Source organism: Lampris incognitus, chromosome 2 (genome assembly GCF_029633865.1).
Source record: "Lampris incognitus isolate fLamInc1 chromosome 2, fLamInc1.hap2, whole genome shotgun sequence".
Classification (NCBI taxonomy): Eukaryota; Metazoa; Chordata; class Actinopteri; order Lampriformes; family Lampridae; genus Lampris; species Lampris incognitus.
The window spans coordinates 59,775,097-59,793,234 of NC_079212.1; the positions used below are offsets into that span (position 1 = coordinate 59,775,097).

Below are 18,138 nucleotides of genomic sequence, written 5' to 3' on the forward strand. Positions count from 1 at the left end.
CTATGCTGGTCCCCGACTCTCCTTTGCAGTCAACTCACAATCTTAGTCTGACTGTACACAACCACATCTTGACATTTCACAATATGTTGAACTGTGGGCCATTACACCGTATGTTTGAGGGGCAAATGACAAGACATAGAAGTGCTGAGAAAAGCTCATGTGGAATGGTTTATCATACAGAACTTTACATCTGGGGCAGCAGTAGCTCGGAGGTACAGCAGGTCGTCTGGTAACTGGACGGTTGCCGGTTTGATGCTCAGCTCCTCCTGCAAAAATGTCATTGTCTCCGAGCAAGACACCAAACCACTAAGTGCTCGTGAGGAGCTGGTTGTTACCGTGCATGGTGGACACCACCATCGGTGTATGAGTGTTTGTGTGCGTGGGTGAACGTGAGGCATAAATCAACTGTAGTGGTTTGAGTGGCTGTTGCAGCTAGAAAGGCTCTATATAAAATGCAGCCCATTTACCATTTAAATCTATCCTAGTGCACACCCAGTCTTAACATACCAGTTATCAGATGCCCACCTTGGTTCATAGCTTTTTGTTTGGACGTGCAGTTTCTTTCTTTGGCCTCCGTTGTTTCAGATTGTGAGTCTGTTATTCACACATGTAGGATATGAATATATGAAGGGTTAAAGGCGGCTCTACATTTGGTGACTGAACCAGTCATTGCCAGTTCAGGGTATTCAGACTTAAAGAGTGGTCTTAACAATCAGCCTTGCCGGCTGTCTTGTTCCTTGCGCTAGGCAACAGGGGAGACATCGAAGGTTTCACACTTGGAAGACTCAAGTCCGATTCTTCACGTCTTGTTTCAAATTTGGCAGGGTCTTGAGGAAACATGTTGGTGCAAAAGGAAGTTGAAAAACAGAGCACTGAAGAAGAGAGTAAGACGACCGGAGACACTTGACTTAACTTGACCACTAAATAAACTATTACGGAGCACAAATTTCGTTTTTATGCTTGGAATGTAACCGAGCATATTTCCGCCTGCTGCGGGATTCGACCCGGCGTTGTACTGCACCACGAGGCGACATCGCTAACTGCTCGACTAAAGGGGGCCAACCCCCTGGCGATCGGCCAGTGGGTCTTTTTGTAGGTTATAGTAGTCACCCTCTCCCGGAAGTTACTCCCGCGTTCCAAAGATATTTATGAGGATCTGCACGCTTCCAGACACTTCCGGATCCCACCACTACCACTAATGTAACAGTTTGTACATCTGTCACTCTGGATCAAACGCAACAAAAACTAGAAGGGTGCACTCAGTAGAGTGCAGATCACCGCCAGGCGTATCTCCCCTTCTCCGGTGGTCGGACATGGCGACACACACTTTTCTAGCCTACTGGGAGAAGGGAAAATACAGAGGCACTGTCCATGTATCTCCCCGTTTATGCATGCGTTCCCCTGATGGAGGCTACGCCCCCTGGTTTTGCATATTTTTATATTCCTAGGCCCTCTGGAAGAGGGGGTGGCCCAGCAGTTTTTAATAAGTTAGGTCTTAAATGCCATCCTATTACTTTACGTAATTTTATCTCCTGTGAGATTTAAGTTTCTTAATCACTGGCCCTCACCCTTTACTCAGCATCTTAATTAATAGGCCCCCTAACTCGGTTTCATTTCTGAGTTTTCTGAGCTTCTATCTATTGTCATGTCACTGTCATGCCAGCAGCCATACCAACATGTACCTGGCTCTGCCAAATGACATAAGCTAAGCAGGTATGGGCTTGGCTAATAATACTTGGATGGGAGACCTCCTGGGAAAAACTGAGTTGTTGCCGGAAGTGGTGTTGGTGGGCCAGTAGGGGACAGTCAAATCCCAATGTCCCAGTGCAATGATGGGGACACCGTGCTGTAGGAGATGCCGTCCGTCAGATGAGACGTTAAACCGAGGTCCTGACCGAGGTCATTCAAGATCCCATGGCACTTATCACAAAGAGTAGGGGGTTCCCCGGTGTCCTGGCAACATTCCCAACCTGGCTCTCTCCATCTGGCCACCTAATCATCCCCCCGTGCAACTGGCTCAATGACTCCTCCCTCTCCACCTCAAGCTGATGTGTGGTGAGTGTTCTGGTGCAAAATGGCTACCGTGCATCACCTAGGTGGTGCTATACATTGGTGGTGGTTCAGGTGAGTTACCCCCTTCAATGTAGAGCGCTTTGGGTGTCTTGAAAAGCGCTATATAAATGTAATGATTATTATTATTATTATTATGCTTAAATATGACAGGGTGCTTATTATTGGTGACTTCAATATTCATGTTGTCCTTCCCACTCCCTCAATTCACATTTTTTTTAGATCTTACAGACTCTTTTAACCTCATTCAATCTGTTAAAGGAGCCCCACATTCCAAAGGTCACATTTTAGACCTTGTACTTTCATCTGGTTTTTCTGTCTTGTGTCCTAATCTGGTGGATATGCTTGTAACTGACCATAAAGCTGTTATTTTCAAAGTTCCACTACAGCTCTCTATTCCTAGTCGCTATCCTAAAACAAATTATTAAATTATGTGATGCTTTTAATTCATCATTCTTTAATCCCTCTTTATCCCCCCTCAATACAGATGCACTGTTAAATTCATTCAATGATCAGTGCCTATTCATCCTTGACCAGATTGCACCGTTTAAAACTAGGAAACAAAAATCAAATAACCTCCCCTTACTTCTCTGAATTGATATCCAGAAATAACCACATTCCTAAAATTCTCTTTAGGGTAATTGATTCTGTTATTAATGGTCCCTCCACTTCTTTCTTTGAACCTGATGTTGAGCTGTCCAAAAAATTTCTCACTCATTTTGTAAGTAAGGTGGAGAATATCAGGTCCAAAATCCAGCCTGGCCCTCGCATTCCCCATGTTAACGCTGCCTCTTTTAACGAATGTCAACCGATTACAACTTTAGTGTTAGAGAGTACAGTCTCCAATATGAACTGCTCCTCTTGCATCTTGGACATCAACCCCACTAAGCTGCTCAAGAAGGTATTTTCCACTATCAGCCCCATTATTCTGCAAATTCTTAATAATTCTCTGGCCTTTGGTTCCTTTCCAGACAACTTTAAGCATGCCATGGTCCACCCATTGCTGAAGAAACCTAATTTGGATCCCCTGTCCTTAAGTAACTAAAGACAAATCTCCAAATTGTCCAAACTTTTTTATCTAAGGTTCTGAAGGGAGTAATTTAATCTCAATTGATTTCTTTTATGAACACTAATAGTGTTTTTAACGGTTTCCAGTTATGCTTTAGTGCACTTCATAGTACCAAGATAGTGCTAGTTAAGGTTACTAATGAACTACTGCTGACTGCAGACAAAGGTGACAACTCGATTTTAGTTCTTTTAATCTTACATGCCGTCTTTGACACAGTCAATCACAGTATCCCCTTACATCGCTTAAAGACTTGGGTTGGCATCAAGGGACTTGTCTCTTAGTTTATTACTTCTCCAACAGAACTTTTTCTGTTGTTCTGGGTAACTACTTCCTCGATGGATCAGTTGAGTTGTGGTGCCCCTCAAGGTTCAGTTCTTGGCCCCCTTCTGTTTTCTATATACATACTGCCTCTTAGCCAGGTTATTCAAAATCATGATGTTTTACCATTTTTATGCTGACGACACTCAATTATACATGCCAAAGATCCTAGAGGCCCCGTAAATCTCACAACTTGCCTCTCTGACATTAAATCCTGGCTGTCTGAAAATTTTCTTAAATTTAACGATGATAAGACTGACATCATTCTGTTCTGTCCCCCAAATTCAATCAGCCTTTTTGGTACAAATCTTGTGGTCAGTCAAGTACTCTTAAGCAGGCTGCTAGGAATCATGGGGTAATATTCAATGTTAACCTCGGTTTTGATAATTATCAATTTGATTATAATCAAATAAACCTTGTTCAGTAATGCTTTCTCCAGCTCAAGCAAATCTCTAAAATTAGGTCATTTTTATCAATTGCTGATCTACATAAAGTTGTATATGCTTTTATCTATTCTGGCTTGATTATTGCAATGCATATTACTCAGGTATCAGCAAGGGCTCCCTCCACCATCGCTAGTTGGTACAAAACGCCACTGCTCGGCTCATTACTGGGACAAAGAGGCATGACCATATCACTCCTCTGCTTATCTCCCTACACTGGCTCCCTGTTACATTTCGAATTGATTTTACACTTTTATTGCACTCTTTTAAGGCCTTAAATGGTCTTGCTCCTTCATACATTCCCAATGTATGTTATTCCGAGGTCTCGGTTTGTCACAAAGGGTGGTCGGGCTTTTGCTGTTAGAGCCCCCACATTATGGAACTCTCTTCCTGTAGAACAAACCAATTCTCTAGCTTCTTTTAAATCTCGTCTTAAAAATTTCTTTTACCGAAATCTTTTACAAATGTTTGATATTTGTTTTTACTTATTTGTACTGTTTTTATTTTTACTTTTACTTATTTTTGTAATTGTTTCAATTAACAAATTGCTCTCTTCCCTTTCGCTCTTATTTTATGCACTCGATAAAAGGCTGATTCCAGGATAATAAAGCAGTGTTGGTATGCTTTTTACTGCATTCGAGTACCAGTTGTCATTGATGTAAAAATGCATACCTCCTCCCTTTGATTTCCTGCATGCCGCTCTGTCCTGGTCAGCTCTAATGATTTGGTATCCAGGTAAATCCACAGCAGTGTTGGTGATGACATCGTGCAGCCATGTTTCGCAGGAGAATAAGGCAGAGTTCCTTTGAAAGCCTTTATTTGTCCATAAAAGTAGATTGAATGGGGTTCGAACCCCAGGCCATCCCAGGTCCTTTCTGTGTGGAGTTTGCATGTTTCTCCTCCTGTCTACATGGGTTTCCTCCGGGTGCTCCGGTTTCCTCCCACCATCAAAAAGACATGCCTGTTGGGTTGAATACTCCTGCCTGTGCCCATGACCAAGGCAATAGGAAAAAGAACTGGAGTTGGTCCCCGGGCGCTACACTGCAGCTGCCCACTGCTCCTATACAAAAAGACGGGTTAAATGCAGAAAAAAAAATTCGTTGTAATCGTACAATGACAAAAATAAAGTGGCTTTCTTCTTCTTTCGTTCTTTCTTTCTTGATTTCATCCATTGTATTGCAGAGAGCGCACACGTTTGACATGCAGATGGTTGGGGTTGGTGTGCGGTGTTCCCTCTTCCTCCACTTGAGGAGGGCACCGGCTCGCCGATCCCTGTAGTGCCGCACCTTTTGCTCGTGGGCCGGGTGGCATTTCCAGTTTATTATGGAGAGTATGCAATCATAGATTCCCTCCGACAAACTCAAAAAAGACGGGGATGAAACAGTTGGCAACCAGGGAAAGACAACACTTATGTAATCTCACAATATCCAGAATCCCAGACGACATCTAATCTTATATCATGATCGATATCATGTCGATATTATTGCCCAGCCCTAGTTCACGATTCCAGTTTAATTTTGTGTTTAAGATGTGCCTGTGCCAGCAGATGGCGGGCGACAGAGTAGCAGGGATTAATGATTAACTCTTTCTTTTGACACCTACAGGAAATAATACAGAACTGCAGTTTATATAATAAGGTCTGTTGCTCCGTCCACATGAATCATTTGAACGCTATCCAACGCCTTCTCAGACAATCAGTTTCTGACTAATCCCAAGTGAACCCCAGTCAATGTAACCATGGTAGGACTACATGTTAACACGTTTATAACCCATGTATGTAAGCAACTCCCTTAAAACGTGAAATAATACAAGACGAAGATAAAAAAAATGCATGTCCAAACTAAAACCCACGAACAAATGTGGGCATCTGACAACTGGACTGGTTAGACTGGTTGCTTTTACTGGGGTAGGTTTAAATATAGAGTTCTGTATCATAAACCATTACACAGAACTCTTTCTCAGCTATTGCGTGGCTTTATACTTTCCACCTAATTTGTAAGGCATTGTGGCAGATTAGCCTACCACAAACTGAACAGAACATATTTAACCGCGCACCCATAGACCGCACACACACACACACACACAGTCATGCTGTTCAAACCAACACACACAACTGGGTGCACACAGGGGAGACTGGCTGCACTACTCTGAATAATATATAATCCACACGTCATCACCAATGTTATTTTGTTTTTTTGTTTTTTTTTATTCCCCCTCCCCTTTTCTCCCCCAATTGTACTTGGCCAATTACCCCACCCTTCCGAGCCGTCCCAGACTCTGCTCCACCCCCTCTGCTGATCCGGGGAGGGCTGCAGACTACCACATGCCTCCTCCCGTACATGTGGAGTCACCAGCTGCTTCTTTTCAGCTGACAGTGAGGAGTTTCACCAGGGGGACGTAGCGCATGGGAGGATCACGCTATTCCCCCCCGCCAGTGCAGCAACCAGGACACATACCCACATCCGGCTTCCCACCTGCAGACACGGCCAATTGTGTCTGTAAGGACCCCCGACCAAGCCTAAGGTAACACGGGGATTCAAACTGGCGATCCCTGTGCTGGTAGGCAATGGAATAGACCGCTACGCTATCCGGATGCCACCATGTTACTTCATTTTAAACGGTTTATAATAAGTACAGCATCCTCACTTTTTTACTTTGTTTAGTGTAACCTTCCGTTTGTGCCGCGGCACTTTGGGAATGGTGGATGGACCTGAGGGCAGTGAAGCTGTCCTCTTATGTGCCTGTGTGAGGTGTGCAGGCGCAGACTGTATCCCACACCAAAAGCTGTCAGCTTGCAGGTTAATAATAATGATATAGGTGACTGTGTGTATACGATAAGGTATCTGTAGCACAGTGTATCAAGGTCATGCCTCGCCTCACTGCAGGGACCTCAACAGATGCACCTGCTTAACTTGCTGACTTGGTACGACCCAAAGGGGAGGGGCCCCCGATAAAATCAGGAGGTTTGCCTTCAATCGAGGTTGCTAGTTGGGGACGAAACAAGAAATCCAGATATATTGTACACAGTGTAAACCGTTTGGTGTTTTTGTGTTATGTTCTTGTTGGTGCGTTTTTGCAGTTTGGATTGTTGTCGGCGGTGGTCAACTGGTAACAAATGGACTCAACACAAGTGCTGCCTGGCTTGCCTTTTTTTTTTTTTTGGTTATATTTTTGGGCAATCTTCTTACACCTTTTGGCAACCTGCCCTCACTTGAGGCAGTGTGACAGGCACAACAGCTTACATTCAACACATTCTGAAAGTCATGATATGCTTGCGCAAACTGACATCTTGAGCTGCATAACACACATGAAGGCTGTTAAACAGCCTGCGAAGGAGTCAGGAGTCGCCAACAGAGGAGAACAAAAATTAAAAATTAAAATGGTAAATTATATTTTTAATTTTCTACTAAGTATAATCAGCCCATAATTCAATGTGGAAATGAAAAAGAAAACAGAAAGATGGAAATGGATACTGAAATGACAGACGGATGTCGTGCAGTAATGTCAGCCTGACAAAGGACACAATATGCAAGAACATCCCAACAGGTTTTGAACAGCATTCTTCTATTCTGCTATGTTGTGTACTTCACAACCGGCCATTCTGGCCTACTTACATTAGTGTATATCTGGGGCAGTCTGGAACAGAGGTACAGCAGCGACGACACCGAACCGATGGAGAAGCCTATGATCTCCTTGGGGGTGAAGGCCTGGAGCTGTCAGAGGCACAGCTTCACATGAAGACAGTAGTAGCTTCATCTGTATTTGGTGGCTTACTGATTCTGTGAGCAGTCCTTACCTGAGTATTTGTAGTGTCCATGTAAGAGACTGAAAGTAAGGCACGACCTTTGAATCCAGAGGGTCTCAAGTCCTGCTGAGATCCTGAAGCCAGAGAGGCCGTGCAGCCCAGCACACAGGCCACACCCACTACATTTAAAAGCATCCTACCTGGAGGGAAGAGCAGAGTTGGGTCAGTGGCGGTGATCTGACAGTCGCGCTACAAACAAACAGACTGTCAGCGGCTGTCTTCCTGGCTCGTAACTTGTACGGTGATTTGAAGAGTACGTCTGTCTTGTAATGTCTTTACGGTCCAAGCAGTTGGACAGTTGTTAAAATGTGCTGTAAATACACGCACGAGCTGTCAGCTTGTAATGTGTAGAGCCTGTAATAAAAGCTTCAGGCATCTTTGACCTTTTATGAGGAAGTTGTGAGTGTTTTTGTATCACGGTTTTGATGCCATGCAGTCTAATGGAAAAGCCAGACATGCCATCAACGTAGGCTGAATACTGAGAAACGCTGGTGTCACTCCTCAATACACAAGAAGCAAAATGCCTAAATTGAAATCAACTTTCAGACAAAATGGCAGGAAGTGACTCGGAGGAAACGGATGCAATTTAGACTAACAGCTTTCTTTAGCACAGGTCTAAAAACAAAAACAGTACAATGTCGTGAAAATGGCTGAATTCTCGACCTGTGGTGCTATTGCTGCCGGTCTCACTCCACATGATGACATAGCATGTTGAGGGATTAGGTGAATTTCTCTGAGTGATTAAAAAGGTTAAATGCTGGCATTCATTAAGCTCATCAAGATCTTCATGCGTGGAGACGAATGCACCCTCGAACCAGGGCCTACGCCCTCTATTCCTGCCCCCACAACTTTTTTCTGTTATCAACTCAGCTAATTTATAGAACATTAGAATCTGAATACTTATCTAGAACCCTGCCGGATCAGTCACCTTTGACCCTGTCTATCTTCATGCCAGAAAAACCAACTAATTCATATCGCTGGTGTTTGAACCCTACCCTTCTTCAAAAACCAGATTTCTGCAAGTTTACTAGGGACCAGATAGCTATTCTGTGAGACACACTGTGCCTCTTCTCCCTTTTTATTATGGGACACGCTAAAAGCTGATTTAAGGGGACAAATAATCTCCTATGCAAAAGGTATTTAAAAGAAATACATGGCAGAAATAGAACAACTGGAAGCAGAAATTTTGAAATTGGAAAAGGAGTTCCAACAGTCTGGGTCCAAGGAATTACACCAGTCACTGTTAAACAACAAGTTCAAATACAACACATTACATACTTATAGAACTGAAAAAGCAATTTTAAGAGCTAAATATATTATGAATTGGGAGAGAAGGCACACAAAATCTTGACCTGGCAACTGAGAACAGAGGAAAGCTCAAAATGAAACGGGTTCAGTCTCATTTAATCCAATAGAAATTAAAGACACATTTAAACAGTTTTATACAAATTTATATACACTGGAATCTCCAGAAGACCTGACTAAAACTGATGAATTTCTGACTACCACTGCATTGTCCAAACTTGGCCAAGAAGACCAAATGAATCTTGATCTTCCTTCACACAGAAAGAAACTGAAAAGGCCCCGGGCTCCTTACGATCTAATAAATCACCAGGGGAGGACTGTTTCTCCCCCGAATTTTACAGAGAATTTAAGGATCTACTCATTCCCCTCATAACGGGTTTAATCAAATTAGCATCTAAAACTCAAACTCAGGGGCGTCCAGGTAGCGTAGCAGTCTATTCCGTTGCCTACCACCATGGGGATCGCCGGTTTGAATCCCTGTGTTACCTCTGGCTTTGCCGGGCGTCCCTACATACACAATTGGCCGTATCTGCGGGTGGGAAGCTGCCTGTGGGTATGTGTCCTGGTCGCTGCACTAGCACCTTCTCTGGTCGATCAGGGCACCCATTCGGGGGGGGGGGACTGGGGGGAATAGCGTGATCCTCCCATGCGCTACGTCCCCTGGTGAAACTCTTCACTGTCAGGTGAAAAGAAACGGCTGGCAATTCCACATGTATCGGAGGAGGCATGTGGTAGTCTGCCCAGATCAGCACAGGGGGTGGAGCAGCAACCGGGACGGCTCGGAAGAGTGGGGTAATTGCACTCAATATATGTGTAGAGAAGCAGCTCTACCCAAATGCAGTGATTCCACCATGGACAGGCGTGGAGTCTCAGTAGAGTGACCCCACTTCAAGACAGACTGATTCGGATTGTACAGATCATTCTCAGAAAGGAATCCAGAGACTTGGTTAAAGACCATGCGCTTGTGTATTTTTGATAGAAAGGGTAAGAGTGAAACCGGTCTGTAGTTTTCAACCTGGACTGGGTTTGGTGTAGGTTTTTTGAGCAGCGGGGTGACCCAAGCTTGCTTAAATGCAGTGGGGAACACATCCGTTGTAAGCGAGGAGTTGATGATGTGTGTGACTGCAGGGTTAAGTGCAGGGGAAATGATCTGTAGGAGGTTGGACGGTATGGGGTCCAGCGGACAAGTAGTTAAGTCAAGTCAATTTTATTTGTATAGCCCAATGAGAGTCCAGCAGAAGCTTGAAGACTTCCTCCTCGGTCAGGGGGGAGAATGAGGTGAGTGAGGCACCGTTAGCTGGCAGCGGCAGACAGAGTTGGTCAGGTTCAGAGAACTGGTTACTGATGGCAGAATCCTTATCAGTAAAGTATGAGGCAAACATGTCTGGAGTGAGCAGAGTGGAGGTCGTCGGAGGTGGATTGAGGAGTGAGTTTAAAGCAGAAAACATTTTTCGAGCATCAGTGGTGCCACAGATCTTGTTCTGATAGAAAGCTGTTTTTAAGCCGGAGGAGAATGATGCTAGGAGACACTGATAGTCACTGAGGTCAGTGGACTCTCTGGTTTTACGCCATTTTTTCTGCCGCTCTGAGCCCCGCCCTTTGCTTGCTGATGACCTCAGTAAGCCATGGACTAGGGGGGCGTTACGACCGGGTTTGGATGCTAGAGGGCAGAGATTGTTAAGAGAGGAGGCTAGTGAGGAACAGAGTGTCTGTAGCCTCGTTGACAGGGAGTGAAGAGAATTCATTATGAGGAGGCATGGAAGCCAAGACCTCATTAGAGAGTTGGGTCGGTGTAAGGGACCGGATGTTTTGGCAGAAGGAGACCATTTGTGGAGGAATGTGATGATGTTCCAGTAACGAGGCCATGAATTGAATAACAAAGTGGTCTGACAGATGTAGGGGGGTGACAGTCAGATTTGCTGTGGCGCAGTTCTGAGTTAAAATCAGATCAAGAGTATTGCCCACTGTGTGGGAGGGGTAGGGACCTGCTTGAGGACAGAAGAGACAGGAAGTCAATCGCTTGGGTTTTGTCAGTATGGGTAATCATGTCTCCCATGACAACCAGTGGTGCGTCATCATCAGGAATGGCTGAGAGTAACATGTCTAGTTCAACTACACAGTAAAAACCTGAATGTTAATTCAACTCTTGAGAGTGTACAAATGGATCCTTTCGGGTCCTTTTGTACACTCTCTGAGTTACATTAACACTCAGGAAGTTAAATTAACACTCAGGATTTTACTGTGTACAAAGTTCCCCAGTTGACACCCTGGTGGGCGGTGTAGGACAACCACAAATAGCTTAATAAGAGCAGTAACCATGATTGTATGGTAATCAAAGGAGGAGTTGTTGCTTATTGGAGAAAGCTTAGTGAATTTCCAGTCTTTGAAAATGAGGACACCCGTACCGCCTCCACATTAAACAGGCCCTGGTTAAGTGTGGTTATCCTAACTGGGCATCTGTCAAAGCCAGGAAGACACCCAAACAGTGCACCAGCCGATCCAAGAGAGGAGAAGGACAACCGCTGTCTAAGTGTAAACCAGTGGTGACTCTGTATGTGGCGGGAGTGTTGGAACAGTTGAGATGCGTATTTTCCAAACACGGCACCTCAGTTGCTTTCAAACCCCAAAACACACTGCGCCAGAAGTTGGTCCACCCCAAGGATCGGGTTCCCCGGCACAAACGGAGCAATATAGTGTACACTGTTAAGTGCCAGGATTGTCATGACTTGTACATCGGGGGAAACTAAACAGATGCTGGCCAAGAGGATGGCACAACACAGGAGAGCTAACACGTCAGACCAGGACTCCACAGTCTACACCATCTACAGGCCAGTGGCCACTCTTTCAAGGATGAGAATGATGATGTGCACATCATTGATAGGGAGTCACCTTCGTCACCTTTACTCCGTACTCCTTATGAGTACGTGAACCGAAAAAGACAAACAAAAATTCCAACTTGTCATCTAGAATTTACACATTATTGCACAGTCAATTGTCGCAACTATGCACAGCTTCACAAAACATCATCACCATTAATAATTTGGCACCAAAAAGGTTATCTTAAGTGCAGTTAACCTTCTTGATTATTCTTCCTTTATTCAAATAAAAATAGCACTTTATATATTGTGATAAAAAGTCCGATTGTCTGATACAAGGATTTTCAGCGACATCCATGGCACTTAGAGCCCCCTCACAAAAAAGCCTTTAGACAAAGAGAAGAGTTTATCACTGTGGGAACAGGCAGCACAACAATGTGAGGCTGTGATGACATCTCTGCCGGCGTGGCCACGTCCTGGACTATTGCTCCTCAGCATTGATCTGAACACCTGGCTGAGTATGTGGCTGTGTCAGATAAAGATCCTGACATGAACTGAGCAAATGGTGAATGTCTGTATAATTCTGAGGTCCATATGGCGGAAAAACCACATTTATGGGTTTTGTTAGAAAAAAAAAAATCTTTAAAGGTACAATCCTAAATTCTAACTTAAACTAAAGAGTAGCCCGCTACTAAAATGCAAAACACAGGATTGGAACCTGCTATCGCTCCCAAACTGACTGAAATGTCTCGTAATACAACGACCGACACTAAACAACAAGTAAATCTGAGAATTTAATAGTTTCTAATGCTGTAAGAGCTTTCTTTACAATGGTTAGGTTTGTAAACATTGGAGCAAAATAGGCCCATATTTTCAACTACCTTTGGCTGAGAAAGACACAAAATGCTTATTTCCATATTACCCAAACTCTTCAGTTATACAGGTATATAGGCTCCCTTTTTATATGGTCAAATACCAAAAATCACAAATTGGGCCTTTAGCTGGCAAAGCTATTAGGTCCAGCAGTGGGTTGAAACTGAGAGCTTGTGGTGTGCAATGCTGGTACGTCACAATTCTCACTCAAGATTTTTAGACACACCATTTAAAAAAAAAACGGAACAATAAATATATTCATTATATCCCCTTGCATTACATGCAATGTGTGCATAATAACAATGCACAGGCATAAAATATTAAAATATTTACAAAAATGTCCGTCACTACTGCGTGGCATGGTTTGCAAGTGAACAAGTTTGGGAACGGAAACAACGCTACAACAAGCTACTAAGCCTTATAGCCCAATTCATAAAGAACCATCAAAACCACTGCGAAGACCAGACAAAACCACTACTGGATTCAACAGTGATAATACATTTGCCATTAATAAAAAGCACTTGACCATGTCATCACCACATAAACGTGCAGCACTAAAACACACCGCAGGAGAGTAATTAAGCACAACATTCACAATTCACTCCTTCAAACTTGAGAACAATCTCTCATGCTGCATTTCTTCCATTCAAGGATATGTTGGTCAAATCTGACCTTCTCCTGAGCTATCCTTGGGAGTTGGGAACCCTACGCGAAAATTGACTTTTGCAATTGCATTGAATAAGTTCAAGTCATGTTACTGGTTTGCCGCTAACTGAAACTATGACTCAGTAGTCCTCGCCGATTACGTGGTCGTAAATGTCGCCAACACGGTCTGCTTTTTGCATCTTCGTGCTGCTTGCTTATGCTTATGTGACACAATGTCTTTGGTCCCAGCAAATAAGGGGAAGCTTGGTTTTATACACTGGTCATCCAAATGTAAGAGCTACAGAATCACTGCCACTTATGACTTAAGTAGCTTTGAAAAATGGACTGAGATTCTGCAACTCTAATATGATGAACTGTGCAGCCCTACTGGGAGCAGAGTAGACATTCTAGATCCAGGTCCCGGTATTCAGGTACTCCTTTACAAGAATGACTTTTGTGGAATCCTGAATAAAGCAACTTGAACAGGTTAGTAAAGTTATAAAGCTTATATTGCAAATGATATGGATACTATCTCTCCTCGCAGTAAGTCTGAACATGAGTTTAGAGCTACAGAAAAACAGACGTCAGAAGAAAAAACACTCACCGTTAGCCATTCTGTTCTTTGTCATGTAATAGAAGTACAGAGCTAGCATCAGCAGATCAGCCAGGACGTAATACACTGCTGTGTATGTCTAGATGAGGGACAGACAGATACGACATGAACAGAACAAACGGCTGTTAGTGCCTTGACGCCCACAAAATACTCATCTGGAAACTGTCAAAATGTATTCTTATCATTAAAACGTTACACATACTGTCCAGTCACACCTATCCCCAACAACTTAAGCTCCACATCCAAAACATGTTTTAAACATTTTGGGCGTTTCACTTCCACACACCTGAAGGGGAAGTTGGTCAGCCAAGAAGGAGCCCACCAGGTTACAGCTGTCACCTCCCAACCACAGCAGCAGGAACCAGATAGAGAGTGCACTGTCCATGTTCCCCGTCTTACAAGAACTGTAGTACTGTCTGGAATTTAAAGATTCACCACAATTAGTGATACTATGAAACTGTGTGACATCATGATGTCAAATTGCTAATGAAAGGTACAGATACTTGTCCCAATACACTTACGGGAGTGAAGACACCATGAAGCAGAGAATTGAAAACAGGCCCAGAAAGACACTGGCCATATCTCTGCCGTCCTGGGCGCATTCCCGAAGTCCATGCCAAACCCATTCTGACCCATTTGGGCAAATTGTAGTAAAGTTTATGTCACCTGTCCAATGAGCTGCACTGTGTGTGAGGACTCCACCTCTCCACATGATCTGCTGGAGAGAAAAGGCTCAGTGAATGTAGGAGAAGAGGACTTTTCATGGCCAGCCAGATACGACCTCCATCCAAAGTCTTCAGCTTTCATTAGAATGATATCAGTCAAACAAATCTGCTCTATAAATGGCATATACCCCATCTATTCACCACTACTTCAGTCAAAATCAACCCTAACAACAACAACAACAACAACAACAACAACAATAGTAATAATAACCATACAAAGAGGAAAACATGTGGGTCGTGAATTGTGAAATAATATGAAATAAAGAAAGTCACAGGTTTGTTAGAACTAGCCAGCAACCAGGCTGTAAGAACAACATTGTTTGCTTTAAAATTTTAGCTATCAGCTCTAGACAGAGGAAATCAAGTGTGCTCTAGAAGTGTGATTGACTGGTTGATTGATTGGCTGGTTGATTGATAGAAAAATAAACATTACGTTAGCAAAGATTTCTTTAAACTGCAGTCAATAGAGAACAGACCAGCCAATTTGTTTGCAATGATGCTGCTAGCTCGATTCTGCAAGCGTTTGACACTGAAAATGTCCTGCAAACTACACCTCGTGGTCCGATTTAAAAAATAATAATATATAAACTTATAAACTTGTCTTGCCTTTTGTAGTAGTCGCCTCCTACGACCAAAATCCTCTGAGACGTCTGACAATGGCGGAAGGCAGCGCACAGGAACGCAGTAAACGCTTCGCTTCCGAGGGAGCTGATTGGTAGTTGAGCTGTCACGTCATGAAAAGAGGCGGTGTTTCGTCGAAAAACAGCTGACCCGCTGCTAACGACCGTAAACAAGCCGGCGCTGATGAGGTAATGATCACGCGACTGAGTCGCCCAAACCCTCAGCGGCGGAGATAATGCAACAATGCGGTGCCCCGGAGGGTTTACTGCTGGCCGACGCAGAATCCCCCCCCCCCGTCCTGCACCGCTCCCCTGCTGCGCAGCCCGCTGTACTGCCGCCGAACAGAACCCGCTGCCTGCCCGCGCATTTCACATAGCCCCGCGACATACCGAGGACCCTCGCTAGACCGCCTTATGGTTGCCCGTGCTCATGAGGCAGCAGTCTGGGCCCCGCATTCTTCCAAGAAGTTTGCATTCTTGCGATACACTGTGAAACGTTAGCAGTCTAACGTGGCCAGGCATCTTTGCGCCGGAGCAGCACTTTGACGACATTTAATGGGTCACGGCCCATTTGAGCGGCACGTGTGCCGTCCGACCGAGAGCTGCGTCCAGCAGCGTGTGTGCGTCCGCTGCTGTGAACATGATGGACCTGACTGTCGACAGAAACAAAGCAACCTCTCTGCGTCACCTTCTGTTCCTCTGGACACCCCGGTTGCACTTGGCTTTAAAAGGCGTTTTGGGCGATCGGATCACAAGTGGACGGCGAGACACGTCGCCGTTTACACCTGTGTCTGTCATGCGTCTCCAAATGCGTCCTGCTGACCACTTGTGATCAGATTTCGTCACTCCGAAGAAGAAGGGTTTGTTACTGCTACGTCACGTCCGCTACAAGGTCAAAGGGACTCAGTCAAGCGCCAGATTTGCCGACTAGCTGTGAAAACAATAGCTGATGTTTGAAGATGTTTCAAGCACTAATATACATGCACGGACTGTTCCAGCTGCGGAGACTGACAGGACTGAGTCTTCTGCCCAAATGGAGATCAGGCATCTCGTATCACTTGGACTCCAACCACGTGCACTCTCCTCTCTCCATTTTTTCGGAAGTTGGCGCGCTGTTACCAAAACCACCACCGCATCCTGCATTGATGACGTATTTTCCTGTTACGTCCTTGCCAGGGACGCATCGGGACACATTAGCGTTTACACTACAAAAGATATGTGGTCAAATGCGTCCGAGACCACCTCGGCAAGTGGTTTGACTAACCGGTTCACAAAACGTTTTGGTGGTCGTTTACGCTTGTATTTAGCGCTGTCCACTTGTGATTCGATCACAAAAAAGGCATTTTAAACCCAAGTGTAAACGGGGTGTGGGATGGGACACGCACAGTACCACAGGCAGACAGGAATAAATCACAAGGCCACTTGTATGACCAGTTTTCAACCACCTGTGGCATCTTTGAGGTTATGCTCATGATCCCCCCAGTTCTATGCAGTCCCACAGGTGGTGTTAAAAAAAAAGGAAGTTTAAGAGTGATTCTTCAATTTGGGGCACTTTTGGCTTTTGAGATTTTGAAAACAAATCTTTAAAATCTGTTTTTTTTTTCAAAAGCTCTATGAAGTGGTCTGGAACAAATAGCTTAGCTTTGATCGTCATATCTAGCATACAATGTACAATGAATATGCGTGACTAAAGTGACGTGTGTTATTTATGAACAAAAATACTCGTACGTGTTCGGTAATGACTTGTAATAACCATACTGTCAGATCAGGACATAAAAACCTTCACATGACTTACACTTCACTTGTAATAACCATACTGTCAGATCAGGACATATAAACCTTCACACGACTTACACTTGACTTGTAATAACCATACTGTCAGATCGGGACACATAAACCTTCACACGACTTACACTTGACTTGTAATAACCATACTGTCAGATCGGGACATATAAACCTTCACACGACGTACACTTGACTTGTAATAACCATACTGTCAGATCAGGACATATAAACCTTCACACGACTTACACTTGACTTGTAATAACCATACTGTCAGATCAGGACATTTAAACATTCACACGACTTACACTTGACTTGTAATAACCATACTGTCAGATCAGGACATATAAAGCTTCACACGACTTACACTTGACTTGTAATAACCATACTGTCAGATCAGGACATATAAACCTTCACACGACTTACACTTGACTTGTAATAACCATACTGTCAGATCAGGACATTTAAACATTCACACGACTTACACTTGACTTGTAATAACCATACTGTCAGATCAGGACATATCAAGCTTCACACGACTTACAATTGACTTGTAATAACCATACTGTCAGATCAGGACATATAAACCTTCACATGACTTACACTTGGCTTGTAATAACCATACTGTCAGATCAGGACATATAAAGCTTCACATGACTTACACTTGACTTGTAATAACCATACTGTCAGGATCAGGACATATAAACCTTCACACGACTTACACTTGACTTGTAATAACCATACTGCCAGATCAGGACATATAAACCTTCACACAACTTACACTTGACTTGTAATAACCATACTGTCAGATCAGGACACATAAACCTTCACACGACTTACACTTGACTTGTAATAACCATACTGTCAGATCAGGACACATAAACCTTCACACGACTTAAACTTGACTTGTAATAACCATACTGTCAGATCAGGACATATAAGCCTTCACACGACTTACACTTGACTTGTAATAATCATACTGTCAGATCAGAACATATAAACCTTCACACGACTTACACTTGACTTGTAATAACCATACTGTCAGATCGGGACA

At 43.9% G+C, this 18,138-nt stretch overlaps 1 protein-coding gene across 1 annotated transcript in view; it reads right to left on the reverse strand.

The window, feature by feature from the left end:
* Positions 1–16,371, reverse strand: part of slc66a1 (solute carrier family 66 member 1) — a 20,305-nt gene extending 3,934 nt beyond the window's left edge. The window contains exons 1-6 of the mRNA XM_056274158.1: positions 15,289–16,371; positions 14,479–14,675; positions 14,244–14,373; positions 13,949–14,036; positions 7,697–7,845; positions 7,515–7,613 (exon numbers count right to left, since the gene is read on the reverse strand). Of these exons, the coding sequence (XP_056130133.1) occupies positions 7,515–7,613; positions 7,697–7,845; positions 13,949–14,036; positions 14,244–14,373; positions 14,479–14,669 (657 nt within the window). The 5' untranslated portion in view covers positions 14,670–14,675; positions 15,289–16,371. The remainder of the gene's footprint in view (positions 1–7,514; positions 7,614–7,696; positions 7,846–13,948; positions 14,037–14,243; positions 14,374–14,478; positions 14,676–15,288) is intronic.
* Positions 16,372–18,138: the final 1,767 nt, after the last annotated feature.